This window comes from Mustela lutreola, chromosome 6 (assembly GCF_030435805.1).
Source record: "Mustela lutreola isolate mMusLut2 chromosome 6, mMusLut2.pri, whole genome shotgun sequence".
Lineage (NCBI taxonomy): Eukaryota > Metazoa > Chordata > Mammalia > Carnivora > Mustelidae > Mustela > Mustela lutreola.
The window spans coordinates 91,498,216-91,523,165 of NC_081295.1; the positions used below are offsets into that span (position 1 = coordinate 91,498,216).

Genomic DNA, 24,950 nt, shown 5'->3' on the forward strand with positions numbered 1-24,950 from the left:
TGTACCTAAAAAAAACAAAAAAACAAACTAAGAACTAGTAAGGTAGTTTACCAAGCTATGGAACTAATAAATAAAATTGATTGCTTTCCAAATTCTTCAGGAAATGTAAAATGAAGGAAAATGGCTATTGCCGTTGCATCAAAAACAAAAACAAGAAGCACGGTACGGTACTAACAATGAAGTGAATGAGAGTTGTGAAAGAAACTTTTCATGTTCCAACCGAATGTGGAAACTGAGGCAGAGCTGGAGCCTAGGCTGGCCAACCAGACTGGCTCAGCTGCGCAGCATCTCTGAACATCAAGTCCATTGGCGTGTGAGGATGTCAGTGCAGCATATTCCCCATGAAGTCAGGAGATAATAAATAGGCCTCGTAGAACCCGAACAGACAGGACCCATCTGGCAGCTGCTGAGCTTGGGAAGGGTGCCTGTTCCTGGAGTTAAGGATCTGGAGCTACTCCTTGAGCTTAAATAATCCCTGAGGTCCTGATGCTTAAAGGTTGCTTTCTTCCTCCATTGCCTCTTTTCTTGGCAGCCTCCCTGATCCCTTCCAAAGGCCAGTGGTGCAGCCTCAAGAGAATTCCCAGTTGGAGCAGTAACTGAGTCTGCTCCAAGACCTCACTCTGCTTTAGTAAGTCTTCTCTGTAAAAGGTTAAGAGACAACGTATTTTAGATTTTGCAAGCCACCTGGTCTCTGCCACACTATCAACTCTGCCATTGCAGCATAAAATTAGTCAAAGACAACATGTAAACAAATGAGAAGAGTTATGTTTCAGTAAAGCTTTACAAACACAAATTCAAATTTCTACTTTTCACATGCCAAAATATTATCTTTCTCTTGATTTTTTCAACAATGTAAAAACATTCTTCCCCATAAGCCATATAAAAACAAGTGACAGGCCCACCAGCTGCAGGTGGAGGTTTGTCAGTTCTTGCCTCATCTGGCTACCCTCCAGCAACAGAAGGTTGGCCTGGGTCTTTAACGCCTGGTCAGGAACAAAGGGTATCTTGGCAGCAGTGAGCATTGCAAGTGCTGCCGGAAATAGGATTCTGGAGATCCAAGGGGGGTTAAGCTGTTTTTAATAGCCTTCAGTGGCTTCCCGAACTCAAGTTAAGGTCAGGACGTCTTCACATGGCATTTGTGGCCCTCTGTGACCTGAGCCCTGCCCACAGGGTCACTTTTCAGCAGACACTTTTCAACAGACCTCTGATCTCCTAAAGCAGAGTGAGGTCTTGGAGCAGACTTCAGCCTTCCTCGGGGGCTCCTAGGCTATGGTTCTTTTGTCAGGGCTGTGCCTTTCCATGCATTTCCGTCTTCTGGGAATAGACCTATTGCCATGGGCTGGCTAGCCTTAGCCCGAAGCCTGCCCCCTGGCTCAGGCTGAACAGGGAGTCTCTGATAGTTCTCCCACATTGCTATGATTCATGCTTGTCCTGCAGCAGCCCCTTGTGGGCTGAAACCTGCATCTTGTTTATGCACTTTTGCATCTCCAGGCACTCATTGTGGGGGCTTCAGTGAGAGTCAGTGAGTGGGAAAAGGCTTCCAGAAAAGAAGGCAGTCTTTCTAGGCTAGTGCAAGATTTGAGATTTTCCCATTAGAAGACCCCTGAATGCTCTCAGATCCTAATACTGATCAACAGGAGTAATTTTTGCTCTGCCCTGGACTTGGGTTCTGGGAGGGAGGCAGCATCTCCACTCCATTTCTGGAGCAAGGAGCAAGGGTTGGGATAACAAGGCTTTGAGCTGACTGATCTCAATGAAGCCTTGTTTTCCCAGTTCCTACAATGTGGAGACTCACTTTCATCACTTCACAGGACAGTGAAATGGTATGAATGCTCTTTGTGAACTAGGGAGACTTTTCATTTGTTAGACCCCTTCTGCCCAGAGGGAAAGAGAGTATGTTGGGGGATGACACACTTTCTTTGAGATTTTGATCAGGAACAGAGAATTCTGGGGGATTCTTGGTAACAGCACCCTTCCCAAACCCATTAACTTCCAGTCACAGGTTTTTCACACACCATAAGGAAGGGGAATAGAAGAGTAAGGAGAAATGAAATTGGGGTGGTGGCAGTGGGGTGATGAGGTCTGGAGTATAGGGCAAAGATAACGAAAGTGAGGGTCCTTTATTCTGTGTAATTTAACACATAAATAAAGAACATACAAAGGAAGGAAGACGGGGCACCAGGGCTGTTGAAGAAGGACTAGGGGTGGTGGTGGTGGGAGGGAACCCCTCTCCAGCATTCCAGTGGAGGGCACTGTGGGCCAGGAAGGTCACAGAGCAGGAAGTGGCCATTTTCTTCTGGAGGGGCTGTAGGTCCCACAGGGTTCCTAGATGATGCCTTGGATAGACAAGGACAGCCTCCCCTCAGGAGGGTATGCAAAAGGGTCAGAGCCAAGCGAGGTATGGAGACCCACAGCTCCTTTGGCAGACTAAAGGTCTGGGGGCTTGGGACCTCCACCACAGTTGACGAGGAACGACTTTTGGCAGCCTGCATCGGATTGCCCTCTGGCCAGTGTCTTCAAACGACCTCCAAGAATCCCTGCCACTCTGCAGGGGTCCCTGGAGACCCTCCTCACTTCTGGTCTGGCAGCTGCAGGAGGGGAAAACGGCGGAAAAAAAAAAAAAAAAAATGAAACCAGACTGAGAATTGGCTCGATGTGCTCACGCAGAGGAGACGCATGTCTCAGTGTTCTACACACGTGGGCGAATGCAGGAGTTGGGGAGGGTACCCCCCCCATCCCACTGTCCACCTCGGTGGCGAACGCGTCCCCAGTCTCTGCTCTCCGAAGGCGGCTCCGGCACAACCGCCCCTACAGCTCCGTGCCGTGTGATTGATCGGGGGGGGGGGGGTCGTCAATTATTCCCTTTACGCTCCGTCCCACTCCCGAGGGAGTGCCAAGCTAGCTGGGCTAGGCAAGTGGAAAGCAGGGTCCCGCCCGCGGCTTCCTAGGATAAAGAAGTTTGGGACAGCCCACCTCCTCCCCTCCCGGGACCCCGGCAGAGCCGTACGGGTAACGCAGCAACTGCACAGACTTCCCGGCCGCAAAGGGAAAGGCGGGGCCTGGAGGAAAGGGGCGGGGCCGGGGCGGGGCCGCTAAGGCGGGTCTGGAAACTGCTGGAAGTAATCGCAGTACCGCCGTCGTCGCTCCTTCCGCCGAGCGCAGGCAAAGAGTCCCCAAGCCGGCCTAGGCCAGAACCCTTCCCCCAGCCGGAGCCACGCCCCGCTGCAAAGCCCTGGCTTTTCCCTCTGGCTGGGATCCGGGGACTTCCTGAATCTAGACTTCGCATCCCGCACCGTCCCTAAAGAAAAACCCTTCTCCTATCGGGCTGTAGGAATGTGTACGGCAGATTGTAGCAAAAAAGTCGAACCTGGGAGCCGAGGTCCGAGTGGTTGGCCGCCACTTCTATTCCCGCCCTCCACCTTTTTGGACGTTCCTCCAACGCCAGGACTCGAGTTCGGAGGCGCTTGCCTCACAGGTTTATAGAAGGTCAGGGGCATCCCCGCCCCTAAGCCCCCCATTTATATCATATGGCATTACCAATCTTTAGTTCTTGGAGACTGCTAATGCCTCGGAAATGCGGAGATGGGGGCCACAAAAAGGAATTGCCTGCGCATGCTCTTAAGGCGGATACTGAGACCTGCAGCTCCCGCCCCCTCCCCTATTTTGGACCATGACGTCAAGGTGGGCGGGCAGCGGCAGGTGCGGGGCTGACAGGCATCGTCCTTTAAGGCGGAAGGATTCGGGGGCGGGCAGTTGGTCTGTGTTTCGCCGTATATAGGACGGCTGGGGGCGCACAGCCGCTCTCTTGAGTCACCCCCGCGCGGTCTTGTTGCGGAGTCGTTGCTGCACGCAGTCCCTTCCCACTGTGGCCTGTAGTGCTTGCAGCTCTTCTCTTTTAAGGTAAGGTAGGGGTTCTTTTAAGATTATTCTGCCTGGAATGCTTTTTTTGAATTGTTTTTGTTCCTAGTTTCGTTTCCAGAGGGTAGATTTTTTGGGTTTGGAGCCGTCTCTGGGATAGAACGACTCCACCTTTCGTTTGGATAGTGGCCGGGAGGGGGTTGGCGAGGTAAGCTTGTTTTTTCACCTGTGTCGGGGTGGCGGTGCTTAACCCCGGCGAAGACTAGCCGTGGGGGAGGTGAGCCGCGGAGTGGGCTTGGGGTAGTGGGCAGCTGCACGTGGTGTCCGCGCCGGCCCGGGACGCTGCCATGTTTGCCCTTCCACTTCCGGACGCGGCTACGGGGCGCCGGAGAGTCCCCAAGGGTGGTGGGTGTGCGCGCTGGACGTGACTCAGCACAGCCTGGTATTGGCCTGGCTTTGCCTTCTACCCTGTGGGAAGCGTTTTCCAAGTGTTTTTGGTTCTTTTCTGCAAGGTTCTGCGGTGAGGAACGTTTACGGACGGCCCCGGCCCAGGATGCTTCCTCCTTCCTTCCAGATTTTTCTCGCAGTCTCGGTCGTGGGGGAGGGAAGAAAAGGGGGCAGGCTCTGGAAGATTCATGGGCCCTTTCCTCCCCCGCCCCTCTCAGAGAGCTGAGATTGTTCTGGAAGCTTCTGGAGCCCGGCGCCCCGCCCTGGTGCCCGGATGCAGGGGCGAAGGGAGACTGCGCGGTGGCGCCCCCTCCTCGCGTTGCCCTGGCCGACGCATGTCCGGCAGTGACGAGGGTCTGCCCGCGGACTACGGCCACCATCTTAGTTGTGTTTGGTTTGGCCCTACATTGTAGTCCTGTGTGTTGAGGGGGTCACGACGATGGAGCTTTTGCTTTGTCGCTTCTTTGTCTAGTAGCTTTTTGGGCGGGTATCCACTGGTCTCTGGTGTAATCTTTCCTCTGTGCTCTGAGGCAGCAATCACACGCGCTTGTTGTGGAGATAACCTCTGGGAGAGCCAATGCTGAATTACTCTTTTTTCTTTTTTTTTTTAACATGAAATCAATCACCTTGGGGTGTTCTTTTTCCTGTCAAAAAACGTAATAGAACCTTAGTCTCTGGTTTTCTCCTTCAGATACCTGGGGCTCTTTTTTCCTGTTGGAGTCAGGATGTTCATTTTCAACAAGCTACCCAGTGATGCTGAGGCTCTTGGGTCCCATGGACTACTTGCAGTATTTTGGCTTCAAGATACCTTTCCAAAATCTTTGGCATTGTATATTATGTTAAAGAAGCTTTTTAAAATTTTCCTTATAAGTTCGCTTCCTGCTAAGGATATATGCTGAAATCTTTGAAGAAAAGGCTTTACAGGCTTTCAGAAATAGGTTTAGTAGCCAACCCAAAGCAGTTTGAAGTAAATTTCTTCTAGTCTTTGTTGAGACTGGGGTGTACATGAGTGTTAAATATGGGGTCGTGGTGTTCTTTTGTAATTCTTGACTGTTTTTTACCTTAGATGCCTGAGGAAGTGCACCATGGAGAGGAGGAGGTGGAGACTTTTGCCTTCCAGGCAGAAATTGCCCAACTTATGTCCCTCATCATCAATACTTTCTATTCCAACAAGGAAATTTTCCTTCGGGAGTTGATCAGTAATGCGTCTGATGTGAGTGCTTTGGGCACATTCATTTGTAGTATTCCTTTTCAGCACTCAGGAATGGGAGAAAGGTGGTTTGGCGTTTTATGGGGCTGCTGTTGGAGGGAATAAACATACTGATTTTTAAAAAGTTGTCTTTACTCTCTGGGTTTAGATGGAATATTGTAGCTAATTATTGTGCTTAAACACGAGGTTGGGGTGGTAATCAGAACTGAGGCTATTTGGAAGTGAAAAAGTTCTTTTTTGGTTGAAGGTGAGCTTCAGGAAGCAGAAACATAATATTGAAATTTTTATTTTTAGGCCTTGGACAAGATTCGCTATGAGAGTCTGACAGATCCTTCCAAGTTGGACAGCGGTAAAGAGCTGAAAATTGACATCATTCCCAACCCCCAGGAACGCACCCTGACTCTAGTGGACACAGGCATTGGCATGACCAAAGCCGATCTCATAAATAATTTGGGAACAATTGCCAAGTCCGGAACTAAAGCATTCATGGAGGCTCTTCAGGTATGTGGTATTTTAGCTAGACATGCACCCTTCATCAGTGTGGGTATTTTTTGGTTTGCTGTAGTTCTGTGTGTGTCTGTGTGTTTGACTTTAAAACTCTTTGGCAGGCTGGTGCAGACATCTCCATGATTGGACAATTTGGCGTTGGCTTTTATTCTGCCTACCTGGTGGCAGAGAAGGTGGTGGTTATCACAAAGCACAATGATGATGAACAGTATGCCTGGGAGTCTTCTGCTGGGGGCTCCTTCACTGTGCGTGCAGACCATGGTAAGTTGACTTAATTGTTTGGGTTAGAATTCTGAGGAAATCTGTAATAGAGATCTTAAGCATGTTTTCTGTAGATATCTTTTGTTACAAGTCTGCACTTAGTTTTGTGTCTTCATGCTGTATCATGATTGGTTTTTCCTAGGTGAGCCCATTGGCCGGGGTACCAAAGTGATTCTCCATCTTAAAGAAGACCAGACAGAGTATTTAGAGGAGAGACGGGTCAAAGAAGTGGTGAAGAAGCACTCGCAGTTCATAGGTTACCCCATTACCCTTTATGTGAGTGTAGACTAGTAATCCTCACATGTATGATGTCTCCTGCTAAGGAGAATGGGATAGTCTCTGGTTCTTTGGTGTATCGTGTTCTGAAACCTTTTTGTATTTCCAGTTGGAGAAGGAACGAGAGAAAGAAATCAGTGATGATGAGGCAGAGGAGGAGAAAGGGGAGAAGGAGGAAGAAGATAAAGACGATGAGGAGAAGCCCAAGATTGAAGATGTGGGATCAGATGAGGAGGATGATAGTGGGAAAGACAAGAAAAAGAAAACAAAGAAGATTAAAGAGAAATACATTGATCAGGAAGAACTGAACAAGACTAAACCCATTTGGACCAGAAACCCTGATGACATTACTCAGGAGGAATATGGAGAGTTTTACAAGAGCCTTACTAATGACTGGGAAGACCATTTGGCAGTCAAGGTGAGAACCCTTGCATGTTGACTCAGGAAGAGCAAGCAGAAGGCTGGTAGTAGATAAGTAGAACTTGCCTAGCTGGTTGGTAGATGGGAACTGAATGCCATGAGCCATGTCCATTCACTTACTGATGACCCTTCTAGGGTGAAGAAAGGACATCCTTCCCAATGACCTCACTTTATCTCCATGATGGGTTCTTAGTGGGATTGTTTTCCCCTTGATCTAAGGGTTATATAGCTGTGCCATCATAGCTTAATTCAAGGTATGAGAGCTTAATTTGTTCAACAGCTGTCCAATGGCATCTCTTGTATCCTTGGATCTTCAGGAAGTTTTTTTTTTTTAAAGGAACATTGTTAAGATTTTTGTTCTAAACAATTTAATGAAGTGGTGGGGATAAACTTTTTCTTTTTCTTTTTCTTTTTTTTTTTAAGATTTTATTTATTTAGCAGACATCACAAGTAGGCAGAGAGGCAGGTGGAGAGAGAGGGGGAGGCAGGCTGCCTGCCGAGCAGAGAGCCCAATGTGGGGCATGATCCCAGGGTCCTGGGATGGAGCCCCACATCTGCCTCTGCTCGGCAGGGAGCCTGCTTCCTCCTCTTTCTCTGCCTACTTGTGATCACTCTGTCAAATAAATAAATTCTTTAAAAAAATATACTACTGATTTATCTTGGATTTGTTTCAGCACTTCTCTGTAGAAGGTCAGCTGGAATTCAGGGCATTGCTTTTCATCCCCCGTCGGGCTCCTTTTGACCTCTTTGAGAACAAAAAGAAAAAGAACAACATCAAACTCTACGTTCGTCGTGTGTTTATCATGGACAGCTGTGATGAATTGATACCAGAGTATCTCAGTGAGTGTGGTCTTGGTCTCATGTAGTTAATAATCCTGTGAACCCTCTCAGCATTCTCAAGAAAGTGAGGTCTTGTTTTTTGGGGGAAATGAGGTCTTCATTGTAGATAACCTGGGAAGTGAGGGTGCAGTGAGAAATAAGTCCTATTGAATTTAGGTGTTTTTTTTTTTGTTTGTTTGTTTGTTTGTTTTTCTTTAAAGATTGTCAAGAGTCTGGCACTTGGGTGGCTCAGTGGGTTAAGCCACTGCCTTCGGCTCAGGTCATGATCTCAGGGTCCTGGGATCGAGTCCCACATCGGGCTCTGCTCAGCAGGGAGCCTGCTTCCCTCTATCTCCCTCTGTCAAATAAATAAAATCTTTAAAAAAAAAATTAAAGATCTTATTTAAAAAAAAAAAGATTGTCAAGAGTAGGCAGAAGGGAGAAACAGGTTCTCCTCTGAGCAAGGAGCTCAATCCCAGGACCCACAGGATCATGACTAGAGCTAAAAGACACATAGGGACTCAGCCACCCAGGTGTCCCTGCCCTGTTTTTAACTGTTCTCACTGGTTGATTGCAGACTTCATCCGCGGTGTGGTTGACTCTGAGGATTTGCCCCTCAACATCTCCCGAGAAATGCTTCAGCAGAGCAAAATCTTGAAGGTCATTCGCAAAAATATCGTGAAGAAGTGCCTTGAGCTCTTCTCTGAACTGGCAGAAGACAAGGAGAACTATAAGAAATTCTATGAGGCATTCTCTAAAAACCTAAAGGTACAGATGTCCCGTTCCCCCCCCAAAAAAAGTTTTTTTTTTTTTTAATAATCAACAGTCGGGGGTTATTTTTCATTCACACAGAAGGTAACAGATTATAAGTAAAAAAACTTTTTTTTGTACTTTTGAAGCTTGGAATCCATGAGGATTCAACTAACCGGCGCCGCCTTTCTGAGCTGCTGCGTTACCATACCTCCCAGTCTGGAGATGAGATGACTTCTCTTTCAGAGTATGTGTCCCGCATGAAGGAGACCCAGAAGTCCATCTATTACATCACTGGTGCGTCAGAGCCTGAATCTGATCAAAGCCTTTCCGGGTGTGAGGAGGGAAGGGAGGGCAGGAGGCAGCAGTCTGACCTGAGTCACTCTGAATAACCCTACAGGTGAGAGCAAAGAGCAGGTTGCCAACTCTGCTTTTGTGGAGCGAGTGCGAAAGCGGGGCTTCGAGGTAGTATATATGACAGAGCCTATTGACGAGTACTGCGTGCAGCAACTCAAGGAGTTTGATGGGAAGAGTCTAGTCTCCGTTACCAAGGAGGGCCTGGAGCTGCCTGAGGATGAAGAGGAGAAAAAGAAAATGGAGGAGAGCAAGGCCAAGTTCGAGAACCTCTGCAAACTCATGAAAGAAATCTTGGATAAGAAGGTTGAGAAGGTAAACAATTCTGGGACTAGGGTGTATTTTGCAAACAAGTGCTTTTAGGGCTGCTTCCCTCAGAACCTTAAGGAGTCTAATTGGCTAGAGCTTTATTTGTCTTTACCAGACAGGTTTAAGGTTGGTATTTCTGTAATGTTGGATAAAGATTGCAGCTTTTTGTGAGTTCTGTTCTACAGAGAATAGAACTTGTAGAATAGAAACAACATGGTTTTGGTAACTGTCCACAGGTGACCATCTCTAACAGGCTAGTGTCTTCACCCTGCTGCATTGTGACTAGCACCTATGGCTGGACAGCCAACATGGAGCGGATCATGAAAGCCCAGGCCCTTCGGGACAACTCCACAATGGGCTATATGATGGCCAAGAAGCACCTGGAGATCAATCCTGACCACCCTATTGTGGAGACGCTGCGGCAGAAGGCAGAGGCGGACAAGAACGACAAGGCTGTCAAGGACCTGGTGGTGCTGCTGTTTGAAACCGCTCTGCTCTCTTCTGGCTTCTCACTGGAGGATCCCCAGACTCACTCCAACCGCATCTACCGCATGATTAAGCTAGGCCTGGGTAAGTGAGACCTTTGTTAACCAGAGTGTGACAGGGAATTGAGGAGCTGGTCTTATAGGGACAAATTTAACTTCATGGTATTTGGATCAAAGTTCATGTGCCATTACTTTTCTACTTCTAGGCATTGATGAAGATGAAGTGACAGCAGAGGAACCCAGTGCTGCTGTTCCTGATGAGATCCCCCCTCTTGAGGGTGATGAGGATGCCTCTCGCATGGAAGAAGTAGATTAGTTCTACCTGCAGACCTTGAGCCCTCTGTATAGTGTCCCCATGGCTCCCCAGCAGCCGGGAGTGGCCCTGTTCACCTGGTTCCCTCTGCTGTCTAGTGGTTTTTTTTTTTTTTTCTTCCTCCTGTCTTTGAGGCAGGAAAGAAGGCCCTAAAGCCCTATCCCTTCTGATTATTTGACAAGGGGTTTGGATGTGTATTGTGTTTTTTTGTTTGTTTATTTTGTTCTGAGATTAAAGTATGCAAAATAAAGAAGATACAGTTTTATACAGTTATGTTGTCCCTTGTAAAGTGGATCTCATGCTGCTTTTTGGGTTTCTTTAGCTTCCCAAGTTGTACCTGCTGTCATTCCGTGGATAAGTATTCCTCGTACATTGAAAGCTAAGGTCACTTGCAGGCACTTAGCACTTTTGAAGTCCCCCCAACATTGACTCTAAAGGGGAGCTTCCAACTACCATGTAGTTTTCAGTCCCTGTCCTAAAGCATATGCTTCAGTGAGCCAAAACACAGGACTTCAGTCCATTGCAGCAATTTAATTTAATAAAATAAAATTATAAGAGCAAAATTACATTTCTTGAGTACCAAAACCTGCAATTGACTCTTGGAGCAGAGCCTAGGAATCCACTAACACAGACGGTGGTGTCACTGGGCAGGACTCTCCCATCCCCCTCCAGCATAGCACCGATCTTTCACAGACTCCTGGAAAAGCAGCACTTGGAGCCTACAACACTTGTGCTTTTCTCACCAGAGTAAACTGTAGGTCTCTGGGAGGCTATCTGCAAGGGTGGGCCACTCAGGGTAGGGGGATAAGCACAGGTGAGGTGTTGGTGGAGCCCACAGGGCAAAACTTCAGGGAATTAGAAGGGGTGGGGACTTTGGCAGGTGCCTCTGCCTTCTCCACACCCCTCCACACAGAGGACGGTCCTCAGAAGAATCCCTACAAGAGAACGGTGACTTAAGGCAAAGGGGAAGGCTGCCTCTTGGACTCAACCCCAACTTGCAGAGCTGGTTTGTGGTAACAGAAAAAACCTGCATTCTGCCCTTGAGCCAACCACCTCAGAAGTTACAGTAGGAGAGGAAAATTGGTACAGTGAGGGTCTTGTTCCACTTCATGCCTCCGGCCCCTCAAACTTTCTGCACAGGAGACTCGACAGGCACAGCCTTCTTTCCCCGTTGCTTTAGACGGCCCCGAGCATAGACTCTGAGCAGGAGGGCAGCAAAGACCACAGCCACCCCAAGACCCCCCACCACAGTGACAGTGTGGCCATAGAGGAGGCAGGAGAGGAGGATGGCAAAGGCCTGGCGGAGGGTCATGATGATGGTGAAGATGGCAGCGCCAAACTGCCCGATGGTGTAGAAGATGAAGAGCTGGCCACACGCGGAGCAAACAGAGAGCAGCAGGGCATGCGCAGCAAATTCACTGTGTCGCCCCATGAAGCGGGTTCCTTCCAAGAGGGCTCCCTGCTCCAGCAGAGAGCCCACAGTGAAGAGGCAGGAGAAGAGGTTGACCCCAAACATCATCTGCACGGAAGACATCTTATAGGCAAACAGAGCATCCTGCCAGTTCGAGGTGAAGCTGTCAAAGGCGATGTAGCCTGCCAGCAGGATGAGGCCTGACAGCGTGGTGGCTGGGGAGCTGCGGGGCTCAGGGCCACTGGAAAGCAGAAACATGCTGACCCCAATGGAGATAAGGCCAGCTGTCAGGTACTCCCAGTGTTCATAGCTGCGCCGAGACACCAACTTGCCCATCAGCATGACAGGGATCACCTTCGAGGCCTTGGCCAGCACCTGGGTGGGGAAGCTGACGAACTTGAGAGCTTCATACTGACACCAGCTGCTAAGCACATTGGACAGGCTGGCAAAGGAGTACCGGTACATGGGTGCCCCGTGGCGGGGCTGCTTGCAGAGGACGCAGTAGAGGCCGGCCACGATCAGTGCCAGCACTCGGTTCATGAGCACCAGGAACTGAGAGTCTGTGAAACGCTCACCTGGCGACGTGGCAGTAGCCCCATAGCTGCGGGTCATCACTCTTTCCTGCAGCACTCCCCAAGTCAGGTAAGACACCTGCATGGAGAAGGACCAGGACAGAGGACAAGATAAGCCAGAGAAGGAAAAGGTGGGCAAAAAAGCATCTTGACAATCTCCCTCTTTCTCACATGTCTAAAATGATTTAAAAGACAGCATACATATTTTGGTCCCTCTGCAGTAACTAGAAGTTTCCTCTCCCCTTCCAAGCCTGCATTCACCTTGGAGAGAATAAGTGTGTGCGAAAGACAACAACAAATGCTTTAAGACTGTCCAGACCCTGTCCAGACCCTGTGTCTGTGCCCCACACAAGAGTAAGTCAAAGCTGACTCCATCCCAGGTATCTTCCTATCTATGCTCAGTCAATTCAGGGAGTAAAAAGATGGGACACCTGTTAGTTCAGCATGTGTAGAACTAGCAGTGCCCACTCCAACATGCCAAGAGCTCAGCATCTTCGCTCCTTCTTACATGGAGTGGGGGAAGGCTGAATGGCTTCCCAAACTTTGATCGGCAGGTTCACAGTATATGAGACACATCACCACAAGGGGAAGTGTAGTAAGAGCACAGAAGACATCACAGAAAAGAGAGTAAGGGAAAAGAAGGAAAGAAAAGACAGCATGTCCTCCAACCACTTCTAAGAAGATGATGGCACAGTGTGCCTCTGGGAGGAGGGAGTCACGTAACACACTAGCCAGGAAAGCCTTGGGACAGGTAGGATGAAAACTCTGCTTCCGTGCAGTCCCTGTCCACAGGGACCCAACCCAGGAAGAGTCGTGGAGCCCCCCTGCCTACCTACCTGGAGCCCCGCAGCACAGAAGAGCAGCTTCAAGGCTTGCCAAGTGGGAGTGGTCTCTGCCGGCTCCGTCCGGGAAGCCAGAGGAACCTCGTCAGAGGCCTTAGGCTCATTGCCAAACACACAAGTTTTCACCAGGGGGAAGCAGAGACCCCTGCCTAAAAAAGGCACACAAGATCAAGATCTCCCCTTCTCCCCAGCACCTCATCTTCCCCAGAGCAGCCAGTTGCCCTGCTGTCAGGCCTGCAGATCTCCCTCCCTCCCTTTCCAAGCCACATCCCTATTTGGACTGCTGGTGAGCACTCATAAAACGGACCCTGCACATTAACCCACCCTTTCCTCACACACCTGTCTCCAGGTAGTTCTTCCGCCTGAAGTACTGCACCATCAGGTAGCCGGGTACCATAAAGCTGGCATAGCCAGCAGCATTCACCAAAAAACGGAAGAACCATAGCTGCGACCATGACTCTGGAGGGGCTTCGGGAGTCTCCCCACCTGCCCCCAGGGAGGGGAGCGCAGCCAGCACCACCACTGCCCACCACCTGCGGGGACAGCGGACGTAAGGATTAGGGTGCAATTCCTCATCCACTCGGCCCTCCAGAGGGGACTACACTGGAGAAGGGCCCGGAGTCTCCCCGCCCCCCTCAGCTGCAGCCCAGCCTGGACAAAGAGCCTCTCTCTCTCCGGGGGGGGGGGGGCGGGGAGGGAGGGGGCGGGAAGGGAGCGGAGGCCCGCGCGGTCCAGGCAGGGTTCTCTCCCTCCCCGGGGGCGGATCCGCCCCTCTGACCACACAGGTTCCCTCTGTTCCCTCTAGCGCTCTCCTGCCGCTCCGGCCACAGGCGGCGCCCCTCCTCCCAGCCCGCCTTCCAGGATCCGGGAGCGCCAGAGTTCCCACCTCCTCCGCCCGACACTCCCGGACCCTCGCCAGGAGCACGAGTCCACGCCGCGCCCCCTCTCCCTGCCGGCTCCGGGCCCCGCGGGCCGGTCCGCCGCCTGGCAGCTGGGACCCCACCCGGCCCCTCCGTGCCCAGCGGCGGCAGTCACATGGCCCAGGGGCTCGGTCACGTGGGCCCGCCGCTCCCCTAGCCCCCCACCTGGCGTCCATGGTCCGGGCCGCGTGGGGCGGAGGGGGGGACGGGGAATGCGGTCCCCGGGCCGCGCGTTCCCTCCGCTTCCGCGGCCGCCTCCAGCAGCGGCCAGTGAGCTAGCGGCTAGCGGAAGTACCCTGCTCTTCCCGCCTCCCTCCCGGCGGCCGCCCCTCCGCCCCCAGCCTCGACCACGCAGCGCCCCGGGCCGCCGGCAGACCACAGCGCCCCCGCGTGGCCCGGAGGGAGACGCGGCTCGGGAGCCGGACTCCTGGGGGCCCGGGGAGGCGGGGACCGCGCACCCCCACCCCGCTTCGCCATCGCCCTGAGCCCTCACAACCAACCCAGGAGGTAGTGGTGCCCCCCTTGTCATCTCGGGACGGGGACGCTGAGGTTCTGCGACCCAAGCACTCTCTCACTTTACCCCTTTCGCGTTTTCTGACCGGAAGATCTCTCCTTCCTTTCTCCGCTGGGCTGCAGTTCTGTCCCCCAACAACCCATGACCTTCGAGGCTCTGCATGACCTGTCCCTTCCGCTTTGCCCCCTCACTCACCCTCTGCGGAGTCTCACTGCCAGGTCCTCTAATTCACTGTAGGCCTTCCCTTGACCGCTCCCCCCACATCCTTACTCAGCCTTCTGTACGGCCTGGAGATGACAGGCCTCAGAGCTCTCCCCTGACTGACTACCCAAAGGCCCTCCACCAACGTGTGTTCTCCTCACTTTACTTTTCCTTCACAGAATCCACTGCAACTTGTAATTACATATTTATTTGTTTATGACTTTAATGGCTGCCTCATTCACTAGACTATAAGATCCAAGTGGCCAGAGACTGTGTTGGTTTATTCTCCCATACCCATACTGACCATATTCACCTAACAAGGGCTTCAAATGTGTGGAATGAAAGGAAAAACATACAAAGCCATGGCTCCTTTGTGTTACCCTCCATAGGCCAGCCCTTCTCTCCAGACTCCTCTAGGGCAGTGATGAGCAACCCCCTTGCTGGGGGGGTGGGGTGGGGGGGTTTCTCACCTCCTGTTTGTTTCCACACAAAGGACAAGGGTTTGTGAAGGACGGAGAGGCCTGAGGACTGTTAGCTCCTCCCCAACCACCCCACCACACACACCTATGAAGGTCCTATCCTGTTCAGGGAGCAATTTCCTTCTCTTTGTCTCTATCATAAAGTCACAAGGCAGGCCTACCTAAAAATCCCCAATGCACACAGACACGTGTGTGCGTAAAATGACTCTGGGAGGGGGGATCTTTTTAAAGGTCTCTGCTGTTTTAGTGTCATGTTATTGAAACTTCCCCTTCCCCAAAGGCTCAGTTCAGAGCCTTCTATGTGAAGTCTTTAAACAACAGTGTTCAAGAGTCCTCAACAGCAGTGAGATGGAACCCCTCAGGGTCCTGCCTGCTGATTTCAGTTTCTCTCCTCACTCTGGAGAGTCCATGTTTTCCTACTGATTGGCAGCTTCAGGCTGACCCAACGTGAGCAGAAACAAGAGCCCCTGCCATTCTCTAGAGGCAAACGGGCTTTGCCTAGGATACCGGGGCCTTCAGAGTCTTCAGGAATCTCCATCCACCTAGGAAGGTCTTCCTTCTAGACTGGCCTTCTCTCACTTGTGATCCCTCCTCTCAGCTCAGGACCGTGATGGCCCCAGGCTGTGTCCTCAGCAGTCCCCAGGACACCAGGAGGGCACGTTGTCTGGGCCCAAGCTGCAGCAGCTAAAGCTCCAGCTTCCAGATGGGAAGAGATGGAGTCTCCGGGCCCCAGACTCTGCCCTGGCTTCAGTCAGCACACAGCAGTGGCTTCCCAGAGATCTTCAAGTCATCAAAGGGCAAAAGAGCCAAGGGCTGAGAAGAGAATGGAGAGAAGCAAGATCAGGGCTCATGGGCAAAGGACAGCAGTAGAGAAAGGGAGCTAGGGAGACAGATTGGGCCTTTTCCTCTCCACCGAATGACAGCTGAAGGATATGGGGGAACAAAACCTCCTACTAATCCCCCAAATAGAGGCCCCTCTGGGCTAGACAGAGTCCTGAAGCCTTAGGCAAACCCTCACTCTCTAAGATAATGTCAGAATATCAGAGCTAGTAAGGACACCAGAGGTGATACAGCCTATGGGTCCGGGTTTTTTGTTTTTTTTTTTTTAAGTAAGCTCTAGGCCCAACATGAGACTTGAACTCATGACCCTGAGATCAAGAGTTACATGCTCTACTGACTAACGCGGGTGCCCTGGAATCCTTTTTTACACTGAACATTTTTAAATGGAAAGACTGTACAGGAAATCTAGGTTCTACCTCTCTTGAAAAATTCCAAGACCTGGAAGTAATTGGTGCACATTCCTCCTCTGCGACTATCTGCTGAAATCAAGTAGGGCAGAGCCTCTGAACCCCCCCAGGGCCCCACCACCCTGTTTTATAACCTAGCCTGCCTCACTGATCCACTGCAGGGCTTTTGTTAGAGTCCAAGTTTGAGCTCCCTGGTCTTGACCAACTAAGGGGCAGGGGCAGAGGCTCACTCCAAGTCCCACAGAGGGTGAGTGACAGAGTCACGGATGTGGATTACACCCCAGAATCCCAACTCCTTGGCCCTTTCAGCTGTCACAGCTCCTGGCTCTGCTATGGGTGTGGGAGCTCCTAGAGATGGAGCCTAGCCTCTTACATCCTCAGCCAGGTCCTGGGGAGTCTCGTCCTCCACGTTCCGCAGCAGGGAGTCAGCACCGGCCTCACACAAAGCAGATGAGATGCTGCTGAGGCCCCGACCAGCCGCGAGATGCAGAGGGGTGCAGCCATTGAGCATGCGGGCATCTACGCGGGCACCAGCCTGGAGCAGAAACTGCACCAGCCCCCGCTCCTGGGTCTCCACAGCCAGATGCAGCGCGGTCTTTCCACTCGTGCCCTCCTGCAGGGGAACAAGGCTGTCAGCCATGGGACCTCAAGAGGAATCCTGCCAGGCCCTGGGGCTCCAGATGAGAAGTGCCACCCCTCCTGATGGCTGGGCAGGGGCCCCAGGGCCTGATCAGGCGATGGGGCAGGCCCAGGGCTGGGTCATGACCGGCCCCCCTCACCTGCGTGTCGATGTCAGCTCCATTCTGAAGCAGCAGTTCCATGAGAGGCCGGTTCCTCTGCAGGGTGGCAATGTGGAGACAGGCCAGACCTGGGATGGGGTGAGGCTGGGGTTCGCTCGTCTGTATCCACCAACTCTCCCCCACCTTCCCTCACTTTCAGGGACCTCCCTACCCCTCAGCCCCAAGGGACTTACTGCCCACTCAGTGCCTCTGAGCACAGGACTGTTCAAACACAAACCTGAAAAACCCCCTCAAAAGTCTAAGGGGAAAGGAACTCAAAGTTTCCACCTTTTCAAAGTCATGTTATTGAAACTTTCATGCTTCAGGGGTTACGTGGCTGAGTAACACCCCACATACACACGCACCCTACCTCCACAAGCATACCCTGCCCCCAGTCTCTCTCTCCCCACCCCCCACCTCTCTGAAACTCTATCTGCCTTCAAGCCCTGTCCCAAAACCACCATCTTCAGAGCTCTCCAGGATCCCCAGGCCCTAGCCCCTCCCCAGATGCCACCTCCTGCCCTGTGCCCCCCTCCCAGAACTAGACTCAAAGTGTCTGTTCAAACGTCCCTGCTCCTTGAGGGTTTCCCTGGCCATCCTCTTTGAAAATCACGCCTACCCCCATCCCTCACACTCTAGTTCTCACTCTGCTCTACTTTTCCCCCAGGCCTTCCTGCTTGCTAACCTGCTAGAGAACTCCCTGCTTAGACTTACTGCCGGCCTCCATCATTCTCTGCTTTGTTCACAGATTAAGTCTCACTCCCGGAATAATGTCTGGCACACAGAAGGCCCTCAGTACATACGTGAATTAATGAGTTAATCTAATCTCTGTTAAACTAAATAGCTTGAGGGCGAGGTTTAGCTCTGTCTTTTGCACATAGTAGGCTCTCAGTAAATTCTCAATCGAATTCATTCATTCATTCATTCATTCAGCAAAGATGTATGGAGTACCTATGTGCTTGGAACTGGAGGTGCATTGATGGACAGGCCATAAGCATCCTGTCCCTGAGAATGGAGTCCCTCTCCTGCCCCCTTCTCATCCCACGGGCCCCGAGGCCACCCATACCTTGCCAGTTTTGCAGCTGGAGGTCCAGGGAGTGCAGTGGTCCTCGGCCTGGCTCAGGCTGCCCCTCCAGCAGGCAGCGGGCACAGGCCAGGTGCTGGCGCTGACAAGCCACGTGCAGAGCTGTGTCACCGTGTCGATCCTGTAGCATGCGACTAGCCCCCTTCAGGACCAGGGCCCGAACTGCACCGGGCTGGTCCAGGTGTACAGCCAGATGGAGTGCTGTCTGTAGGCACAGAGGGGCCCAGGGCTACTGGAGCGTGCTCCTCCCTCTGGCAAAATGCTAGGGTGGACCCAGGAATTACCAGCTGCCACACTTTGAGAGCCGCTTAGAAAGGCTATGGCCCTGGTTTTCCAAGGAAATGCTGCCAAACCCTTCCCTCTGTCACTGCCCAGGCAGCTCTTGGGACCACCCCTCCCAGGTCTGCAGGCAGGGTGAGGGAAGTGGCCCCCAGCTTTTCTTGCAGGTCCTCTTAGCCCCTGCAGAAAGGACAGATGGGGGCAGGGTCTACCCCCTCCACCTCTGGGGAGACCTCTGTTATCCCCAGGGGCCAAGGGAAAAGGAAAGGTCGGAGCGGGGAAAGACTAGAGAGTACCAGGCAACCTCTACCTGCCATACTCCTCTTCTAAGGCTCCACACAGATGCCACTCCCATGTTAAGCATTCCCTGGCTGCTCCCCATGGACACTGGATCCCACAGGAGCTGGTATGTGTCTCTATCACAAGTCTTGTCACATGCTCTGCAGTTAGGTGTGGACATGAGTCCCCTAGCCCATGCTCAAACACCTCATGGGCCAAGGCTGTGTCTTGCTCATGTTTGTATCATCAACTTCTATCCCAGTGTCCCGCATACGGTTTCCAGAATGTGCAGCCTGATGTGGCTGCTAGGAATGGGGCAGGGATAGGTATCCAGGGACAGCCCACCTCTCCCCTCACCTACCTGGTAAAGGTTGTTCTGAATGTCCAGGACCTCCCGGGGCAGCAAAGCCAGGCAACAGAGCAGCACAGCTGGGGCCTCGTGAATCACAGCCAGATGGACCAGCCTGGGAGGGGGAGGCAGCAAGAACAGGGTTCAGTGTCAGGGCTCGGGGGCCCTAGACAGTGAGCTAGGGGCCTGAGGTCCTGAGGTTAGAAGGAAAAACACATCAGTCTCTAAGAAGCCACTCATAGGGTAGGTAAAGGAAGTGAGAGTTTGGGCCAGGAAGTGAGGGTTGGTGTGGGAAGCCAGGATCCTGGGGCTGGGAGCTCCAAGTTCCCATCTCTGGCCTTCAGGAGGGCCTCGGCAGAGTGGGAGCATGGGCAGGGTGCTGATGGGACAAGGGCCTTCCGGTTTGGGCTGCCCACACCCCACTCCCCTCTGGTCCCAGGGCCCTGTGAGGCCAGCTGCAGCTAGAAGCCAAAAGGAAAGCCGCCGAGATAGCATAGACCTGGTTTCCGGGGCTGAGCTCCCCACCTCCACCAACCTCAACAGGGAGGATTTGAGAGGGCAGGAGCAGGGTTACCCCCACTCCCAGCAACCCAATGTTATACACTGAAAGGGAGAGAAAACAGAAGTTCTGGGAAGAGGAGTCAGGAGACAGCGAGGCAGGCTCTCCTGCTGTTGCCCTTTACAGAGGAATCAAGAGGGTCAGTTTTCAGACAGTATGGACCCGGTGGGGCCTGACCAGAGGCCATCCCCCACTCTGCGTACACTTCCAAGGGGAGGTCTGTGCGGTGCAGAACATGTGCGTCCGCTGGGGGCCAAAGAGTCTGAGCCTCTTGCTAAGGTGGGAGGGGGCAGCTGGGAGGGGAAGTTCCAGTCCTGGGGTTTCCCCACATCAGGTGGGGAAAATGAAAGCCAGAGCTGCAGGGTCTAGGCCAGGACAGATGCCTTGGGGCATTAACCGCCCTGAGGGGTAGTTTGGGTAAAGGCACATCTGGGCTGGGGAGGGGGCTGCTCAGGCGGGAGGGAGGCAAGCTTGGTGGCTGGCGGCAGGAGAGGCCCAGGAGAGAGAGTGACCGAGGGAGGGCGGGAGGAACCGCACTGGAAATCCCCTCGGCCAGGGCCTGTTCTCTAGGTCACATTCCTGCAGCCACCTCCCTCTCTCCCTGTCTCCCCTCCTCCCACTTCCTCTTCCCACTTCCATAAGTCCCACAGGCCAGACACCTCTAAGGGAAGAGAGCACCCCCTCCTCCCTAGGAACCTCCTGGGGAGTCCTGACTCCTCTTCTCTGCCCTGCCCCCCCCAATCTAGACACAACACCTGTCTCTAACTAGGTTAAGGCTGCAGCCCAGAGGCTAACAAAGGACAGCAGTGTCAGAAGTCTTCAATCCCTAGATCAAAGGTCAGTCATAGGGATTCCACACGGAGCTCCCTAAACCTTGGTTCTGGGCCTGTGGGCTGGTAATCTGGGTAGGTTACAAAAAAGGCCTGGGGTCATTCCTCTCCCACCCACTGGGTCCACAGGCTATCTTTGTCAAAGGCCACCCAAGATTTGGACCCTCCCATCTCCAAAAAGCAGGTCAAGACAGACACCTCTGGCCTCCTCTACCCTCCCGACCCCCATTCATTTCAGCATCTCCTATCTGGGACTCCGGCACACTCCGCTCTGTTTCTCACCCCCAAATCCCAGCCACCCCCTCACCTGACAGTGTTTCTTCTTCCTAAGGGGCAAATCTTCAACTGGCCAGTCCCTCCCACACAAAATGCTTCTTATTTCAACTGCCTGCCCCCTTAGCCCAGTCCCCACCAAACTTCACCTGCACCTGGGGGAAGAAAGGGTAAAGTAAAGGTATCAGACAGGACAGTGAGAAGGACTTGGGGGGCTCAGGAGGTAGAGGGTGTCAGTAAAGCTGACTCCAGCCCTCACTTCCCCTTTTGCAGCAGAGAAGGAAGTGAGCTGGGCAGCCAGCCGCCTGTCTGTCTGCTGGGGCAAGAGTGCCCCAGCCTGGCTCACCCCCTCTTTCTCAGAGCTAGCCTTAGCTCTGCTCCCTAGCTGTACCCCCATCTTTAGCTCCGTGACCCCCACTGGCAACCTGTAACTGGCACCTTTTGTTCCTTGAGACAGGGTACTATGAGGTCAGGGGCTGGGAATCCCAGATATTGAGCAAACAAGGATGTGCTCTCCCCCAGCAAGGCGGGGGGAGCACTTTGGTCAGGGGAATTTTCCCTTCCAGGGGGTGGGTTATTGGTAGCTTTCCGGGCTGCTAGCTGGGGTTCCAGGTGCCTGGCAAGGGCCCTGTCAGCTCTGCCCACCTCGCAAAGGGAAGGCAGAGAGATGATGCCAGGGCCTCTGGACCGGGTCTGGCCAGAGCTCAAAAGTGGGCTGAGTGTGAAGTCTAGAGTTTGGAAGAGAGAGTGGGGACTGCCCCTTCCAGCGCGGGTGTTTTGAGGGATCCTCACAGACTGGGTTCCCGGCCTGCTGAAGATCCTGGCAGGCCAGGAGTTAGCATCGATTGGAAGGGGTCTCTGTCTCAGCCTCGACCCCATACTCACGTGTCTCCATCTTCAGAGATGTAAGTGAGGGCTTCCAGCTGCTGAGGGCTCAGCGCCCCCGCGGCGGGAAGCGGCGAGCGTGGGGCTGGGTTCTCGGTCTCTGTGCCCCCCAACAAGGACAAGGACTCGGTGAGCGACGAGGAACCATAGGTGGAGTCAGCTCGCTCCCCATCTGTATCTTCCTTCTCCTGTGGCTCCTGGGCTGTTCCCGGAGGATGAGTCCAGGGCTGGGGGCCGTGGCCATCCGAGGGCCCAGAGGCTGGGGCCGAGGTGGGCTCGGGCAGGGAGCGCAGAGAGCGCAGAGACTCGATGCCCGAGTCATACTGGCTCTCATCTGTCTCGTCCGGCCCCTTCCGCGCCTCCGACATGCCAACGGTCCCGGCCGGCGGGGGCCAGGTCCCAGCAGGATCCGGCTCTGGGCTCCCCCGCACCGCCTTTCCGGGTTGCAGGTCCGCCTTGCAGAGCTAGCGCCCGGCCGGGAGTGGCCTCCTTCTTGAGCTGCGGGAGCCCGAGGAGTCGGCGAAAAGCGCGGGCGAGGATCGGAGCTCTGGAGGCTTCCACGGCAGCGGCTACTCGGGGTAGCTGGACTGCCCAGTCGGACTCGCTCCCTCGCCCCGCCCCTCAGGCCCCGCCCCCGACAGGCGCTTCCGGACCGAGGCCCCTCCCTCCGGAATCCCCCTAACCCCGCCCTCTGCGTTGGCTTCGAGTCAGGGGTTACCCGGTCCTGAGTCACTCGTGCGTTCATTCAGCCACTCATTCATTCACCCACTCATTCATTCATTCACCCACTCATTCATCCATCCATCCATCCATCCATATTTTCCCTTCCTTTTTTTCATTAATTCCACGCATTTTCTTTTTTTCCTTCCTTCCATTTCATTTTTTCCATTCATTCATTCGTGTTTGTTTTTTTTAAGATTTTTATTTATTTCTGTGACAGAGAGAGCATACACAAGCAGGGGGAAGGGAGAACCAGGCTCCCCAACCAGCAGGGAGCCCCCCCTGGGGGGTTGATTCCAGGACCCCAGGATCAATGCCCTGTGCAGAAGGCAGCCGCTTAACCGACTGAACCACCCAGGTGCCCCTTTTCATTTGTTTTTCTTTTCTTTCTTTCTTTTTCCTTTTTTTTTTTTTTTTTAGATTTTATTTATTTATTTGACAGACAGAACACAGTAAGCAGAGAGGCAGGCAGAGGGAGGGAGAAACAGGCTCTCCACTGAGCAGGGAGCCCAATGTGGGGCTCGATCCCAAGACCCTGGGATCATGACCTGAGCCAGAAGCAGCTGCTTAACCGACTGAGCACCCAGGAGGCCCTCTTTTCATTTACTTTTAAAGGAATATTTATTAATCATCTGCACAGGCTATGCAACTTGCAAGGAGAGCACTGCTTCCTATCTCCTACCCATTTTTCTCAATTTCTATGGCCTCCTTCTCTATCAGTGCCTAGGAGTTTGGGTAGGGAAAGAAAGGGGATACCTATTGTCTTTAAAGAAGCAGTTCTGTCTTTGGATCCTGGATAGAGGGTCTCCTGAGTCAACTTCTTAGATCACATAGAATTGGGCACAAGGACAGGTTTTTTGTTTGTTTGTTTTTGGTTTTTTGAAAGTGGGTTTTCTCAGGCAAGTTGTTGTCTTAAAAAATGCAGATATGCAGGTCATATTTTTTTGTTGTCTAAAAAAACAGAATGGTGGGATGCCTGGGTGGCTCAGTGGGTTAAGCCGCTGCCTTCGGCTCAGGTCATGATCCAAGGGTCCTGGGATGGAGTCCTGCATAGGGCTCCTTGCTCAGTGGGGAGCCTGCTTCTCTCTCTGCTTCTGCCTGCCTCTCTGCCTGCTTGTGTGTACTCACTTGGTCTCTCTCTCTCTTTGGCAATAAATAAATAAATAAAAATAAAAAAGCAGAATGGTCATTCTTCACAGGGATGAAACACTAGCTCTGGGCGGTTACGACATCTGGTTACCCCTAGTGATCAGGGAAGTTTAGTTCCTCATGGTGGGACCAGAATGGGGAGGCCCCAGACATGCTGGGCCATGTTCTCCTGAGGTCCCCACCACAGCCACAGCCCCAATGCCAGCACATCTTCCCTCCTTCCCTGTCCCTGCTTTCCCTGGGCCTAAAGGGCCTAGGGAGGTTGTCAGCAAACTCCACCCATATGGTGAGCCCCAATCCGTGCCCCATGATTCATCCCCTACCCCAAGTGCCATCAACCCAGGGGCAGCAATGCTTTTAGAATATCATCCCTAAGGGAACATCTCCTTTTTCCAACTCTGGCATTGGGGGAAGGAAGCTGGAGTGAGTGCAGACAGCTATGAACCAGCTTTCCTACTGCCTTCCACCATGTAATCTCATTTTATTCCTTCGTTTGACAAATACATATAGGGCTTTTCCTGTATGTCTGACATTGGTCTTTCTGTTGGAATCAAAACTAAGTATCATAGTAACAGTAATAACCAACAACCACTAACCCCACCTCCACTCAAAAATGTCCCATGGTCCCAGCCTTCAAAAATCTCCCAGCAATTATAATACAGAGTGCTTACACAAAGACAGGAGTGAGAAGAGGGTGCCCTGGGGGCACACAGTGGGGTCAACTGCCCAGTGGAGTGCAGGGAAGGAAGGGGACTAGGGAGAAGAGAGGTACCCTGTGTGTGTGTGCTTGGAGGGGTGAATCAAGAGAGAAGCATGGTGGGCAGCCAGGAGGAGATGCCCCACTGCTCTTCATCCCTGTGGAGAACCAGACTGGAGAAGATGGTTGAGCATGAGGCAGTGAGAAGCCATGAGGGGAAAGCCCAAGGAAACTGAAGCATCTCCTTCCCTTGAGGTCAGTGTGACTTCAGAGGTTTTCAACTTCCTCCCCTGGCATGTTCCTCTCTCCTCCTCAAAGCCTAGAGCAAAAATACAGCCAGGAACTCTAGACCCAGACTACTTGGGCTCAGATCAGGCATTATCACATCCCCATCTTAAAGTTGGGAAGCTGAAACCCAGAGGGGAGAACTGAACTGCCCAAGATACAACAGTTAGGAAGGACAGAGGCCAGGTTCTCCTGTCCCTAATCCAAAACTTTGAAAAACATTTTTTTTTTAAAGATTTTATTTATTTATTTGACAAAGAGAGAGATCACAAGCGGGCATAGAGGCAGGCAGAGAGAGAGGAGGAAGCAGGCTCCCTGCTGAGCAGAGAGCCTGATGCGGGGCTCGATCCCAGGACCTGAGATCATGACCTGAGCTGAAGGCAGAGGCTTTAACCCACTGAGCCACCCAGGCGCCCCGAAAAACATTTTCACTGAAACTTTCTTTCCTTTATAAAGGTCTAAGGAGTTGGGGCATCTGAACCCACCGCAAGGACACAAGAATGCAGGAGTATGCAATGAACCCCACTTGCCTTCAGATAGAGGCTGAATATAAGGAAAAACCTATCCCAATTCAGTCTGGAGTCTCA

General features: G+C 52.5%; 3 protein-coding genes and 1 long non-coding RNA gene across 6 annotated transcripts; 1 reads left to right on the forward strand and 3 right to left on the reverse strand.

The window, feature by feature from the left end:
* Positions 1 to 2,101: 2,101 nt before the first annotated feature.
* Positions 2,102 to 3,329, reverse strand: LOC131834036 (uncharacterized). The gene is made up of 2 exons (XR_009354730.1): positions 2,974 to 3,329; positions 2,102 to 2,588 (listed from the first exon to the last, which is right to left on the reverse strand). It is a non-coding gene; the product is annotated as an uncharacterized LOC131834036 (long non-coding RNA).
* Positions 3,330 to 3,742: 413 nt separating this feature from the next.
* On the forward strand, positions 3,743 to 10,278 carry HSP90AB1 (heat shock protein 90 alpha family class B member 1). The gene is made up of 12 exons (XM_059178104.1): positions 3,743 to 3,900; positions 5,372 to 5,518; positions 5,810 to 6,016; positions 6,124 to 6,283; positions 6,426 to 6,559; positions 6,669 to 6,977; positions 7,654 to 7,819; positions 8,376 to 8,566; positions 8,698 to 8,845; positions 8,949 to 9,217; positions 9,448 to 9,781; positions 9,903 to 10,278. Exons 2-12 carry the CDS (start codon positions 5,372 to 5,374, stop codon positions 10,010 to 10,012), a joined length of 2,175 nt encoding a protein of 724 aa, XP_059034087.1. The 5' UTR covers positions 3,743 to 3,900; the 3' UTR covers positions 10,013 to 10,278.
* A 242-nt stretch (positions 10,279 to 10,520) lies between these two features.
* Positions 10,521 to 14,084, reverse strand: SLC35B2 (solute carrier family 35 member B2). Of its 3 annotated transcripts, none has more exons than XM_059178114.1 (4): positions 13,920 to 14,054; positions 13,174 to 13,367; positions 12,829 to 12,983; positions 10,521 to 12,071 (listed from the first exon to the last, which is right to left on the reverse strand). In XM_059178114.1, the coding sequence occupies exons 1-4, from the start codon at positions 13,928 to 13,930 to the stop codon at positions 11,133 to 11,135; spliced, it is 1,299 nt and encodes a 432-aa protein (XP_059034097.1). In that variant the 5' UTR covers positions 13,931 to 14,054; the 3' UTR covers positions 10,521 to 11,132. The 3 variants fall into 3 exon arrangements, with proteins under 3 accessions (XP_059034097.1, XP_059034098.1, XP_059034096.1); XM_059178115.1 differs by lacking the exon at positions 13,920 to 14,054 and adding an exon at positions 13,721 to 13,852; XM_059178113.1 differs by lacking the exon at positions 13,174 to 13,367 and having other exon boundaries at positions 13,920 to 14,084.
* Positions 14,085 to 14,661: 577 nt separating this feature from the next.
* NFKBIE (NFKB inhibitor epsilon) lies at positions 14,662 to 22,133 on the reverse strand. The gene is made up of 6 exons (XM_059178116.1): positions 21,513 to 22,133; positions 18,978 to 19,080; positions 18,041 to 18,263; positions 16,975 to 17,063; positions 16,569 to 16,808; positions 14,662 to 15,761 (listed from the first exon to the last, which is right to left on the reverse strand). The coding sequence occupies exons 1-6, from the start codon at positions 21,878 to 21,880 to the stop codon at positions 15,696 to 15,698; spliced, it is 1,089 nt and encodes a 362-aa protein (XP_059034099.1). The 5' UTR covers positions 21,881 to 22,133; the 3' UTR covers positions 14,662 to 15,695.
* Positions 22,134 to 24,950: the final 2,817 nt, after the last annotated feature.

Coding starts and splice junctions, on each gene's coding strand:
- SLC35B2 (XM_059178114.1), bottom strand. Junction 12,984..13,173: donor GAAGAACTACCTGGAGACAG/GTGTGTGAGGAA, acceptor TGCCTTTTTTAG/GCAGGGGTCTCTGCTTCCCC. Junction 12,072..12,828: donor TCTGTGCTGCGGGGCTCCAG/GTAGGTAGGCAG, acceptor TTCTCCATGCAG/GTGTCTTACCTGACTTGGGG.
- NFKBIE (XM_059178116.1), bottom strand. CDS start 21,880: ATGTCGGAGGCGCGGAAGGGGCCGGACGAGACAGATGAGAGCCAGTAT. Junction 18,264..18,977: donor TTCAGAACAACCTTTACCAG/GTAGGTGAGGGG, acceptor CTGTGCCTACAG/ACAGCACTCCATCTGGCTGT. Junction 16,809..16,974: donor GAGCTGACATCGACACGCAG/GTGAGGGGGGCC, acceptor GTTCCCCTGCAG/GAGGGCACGAGTGGAAAGAC.
- HSP90AB1 (XM_059178104.1), top strand. CDS start 5,372: ATGCCTGAGGAAGTGCACCATGGAGAGGAGGAGGTGGAGACTTTTGCC. Junction 6,284..6,425: donor CACTGTGCGTGCAGACCATG/GTAAGTTGACTT, acceptor GGTTTTTCCTAG/GTGAGCCCATTGGCCGGGGT. Junction 6,978..7,653: donor AAGACCATTTGGCAGTCAAG/GTGAGAACCCTT, acceptor GATTTGTTTCAG/CACTTCTCTGTAGAAGGTCA.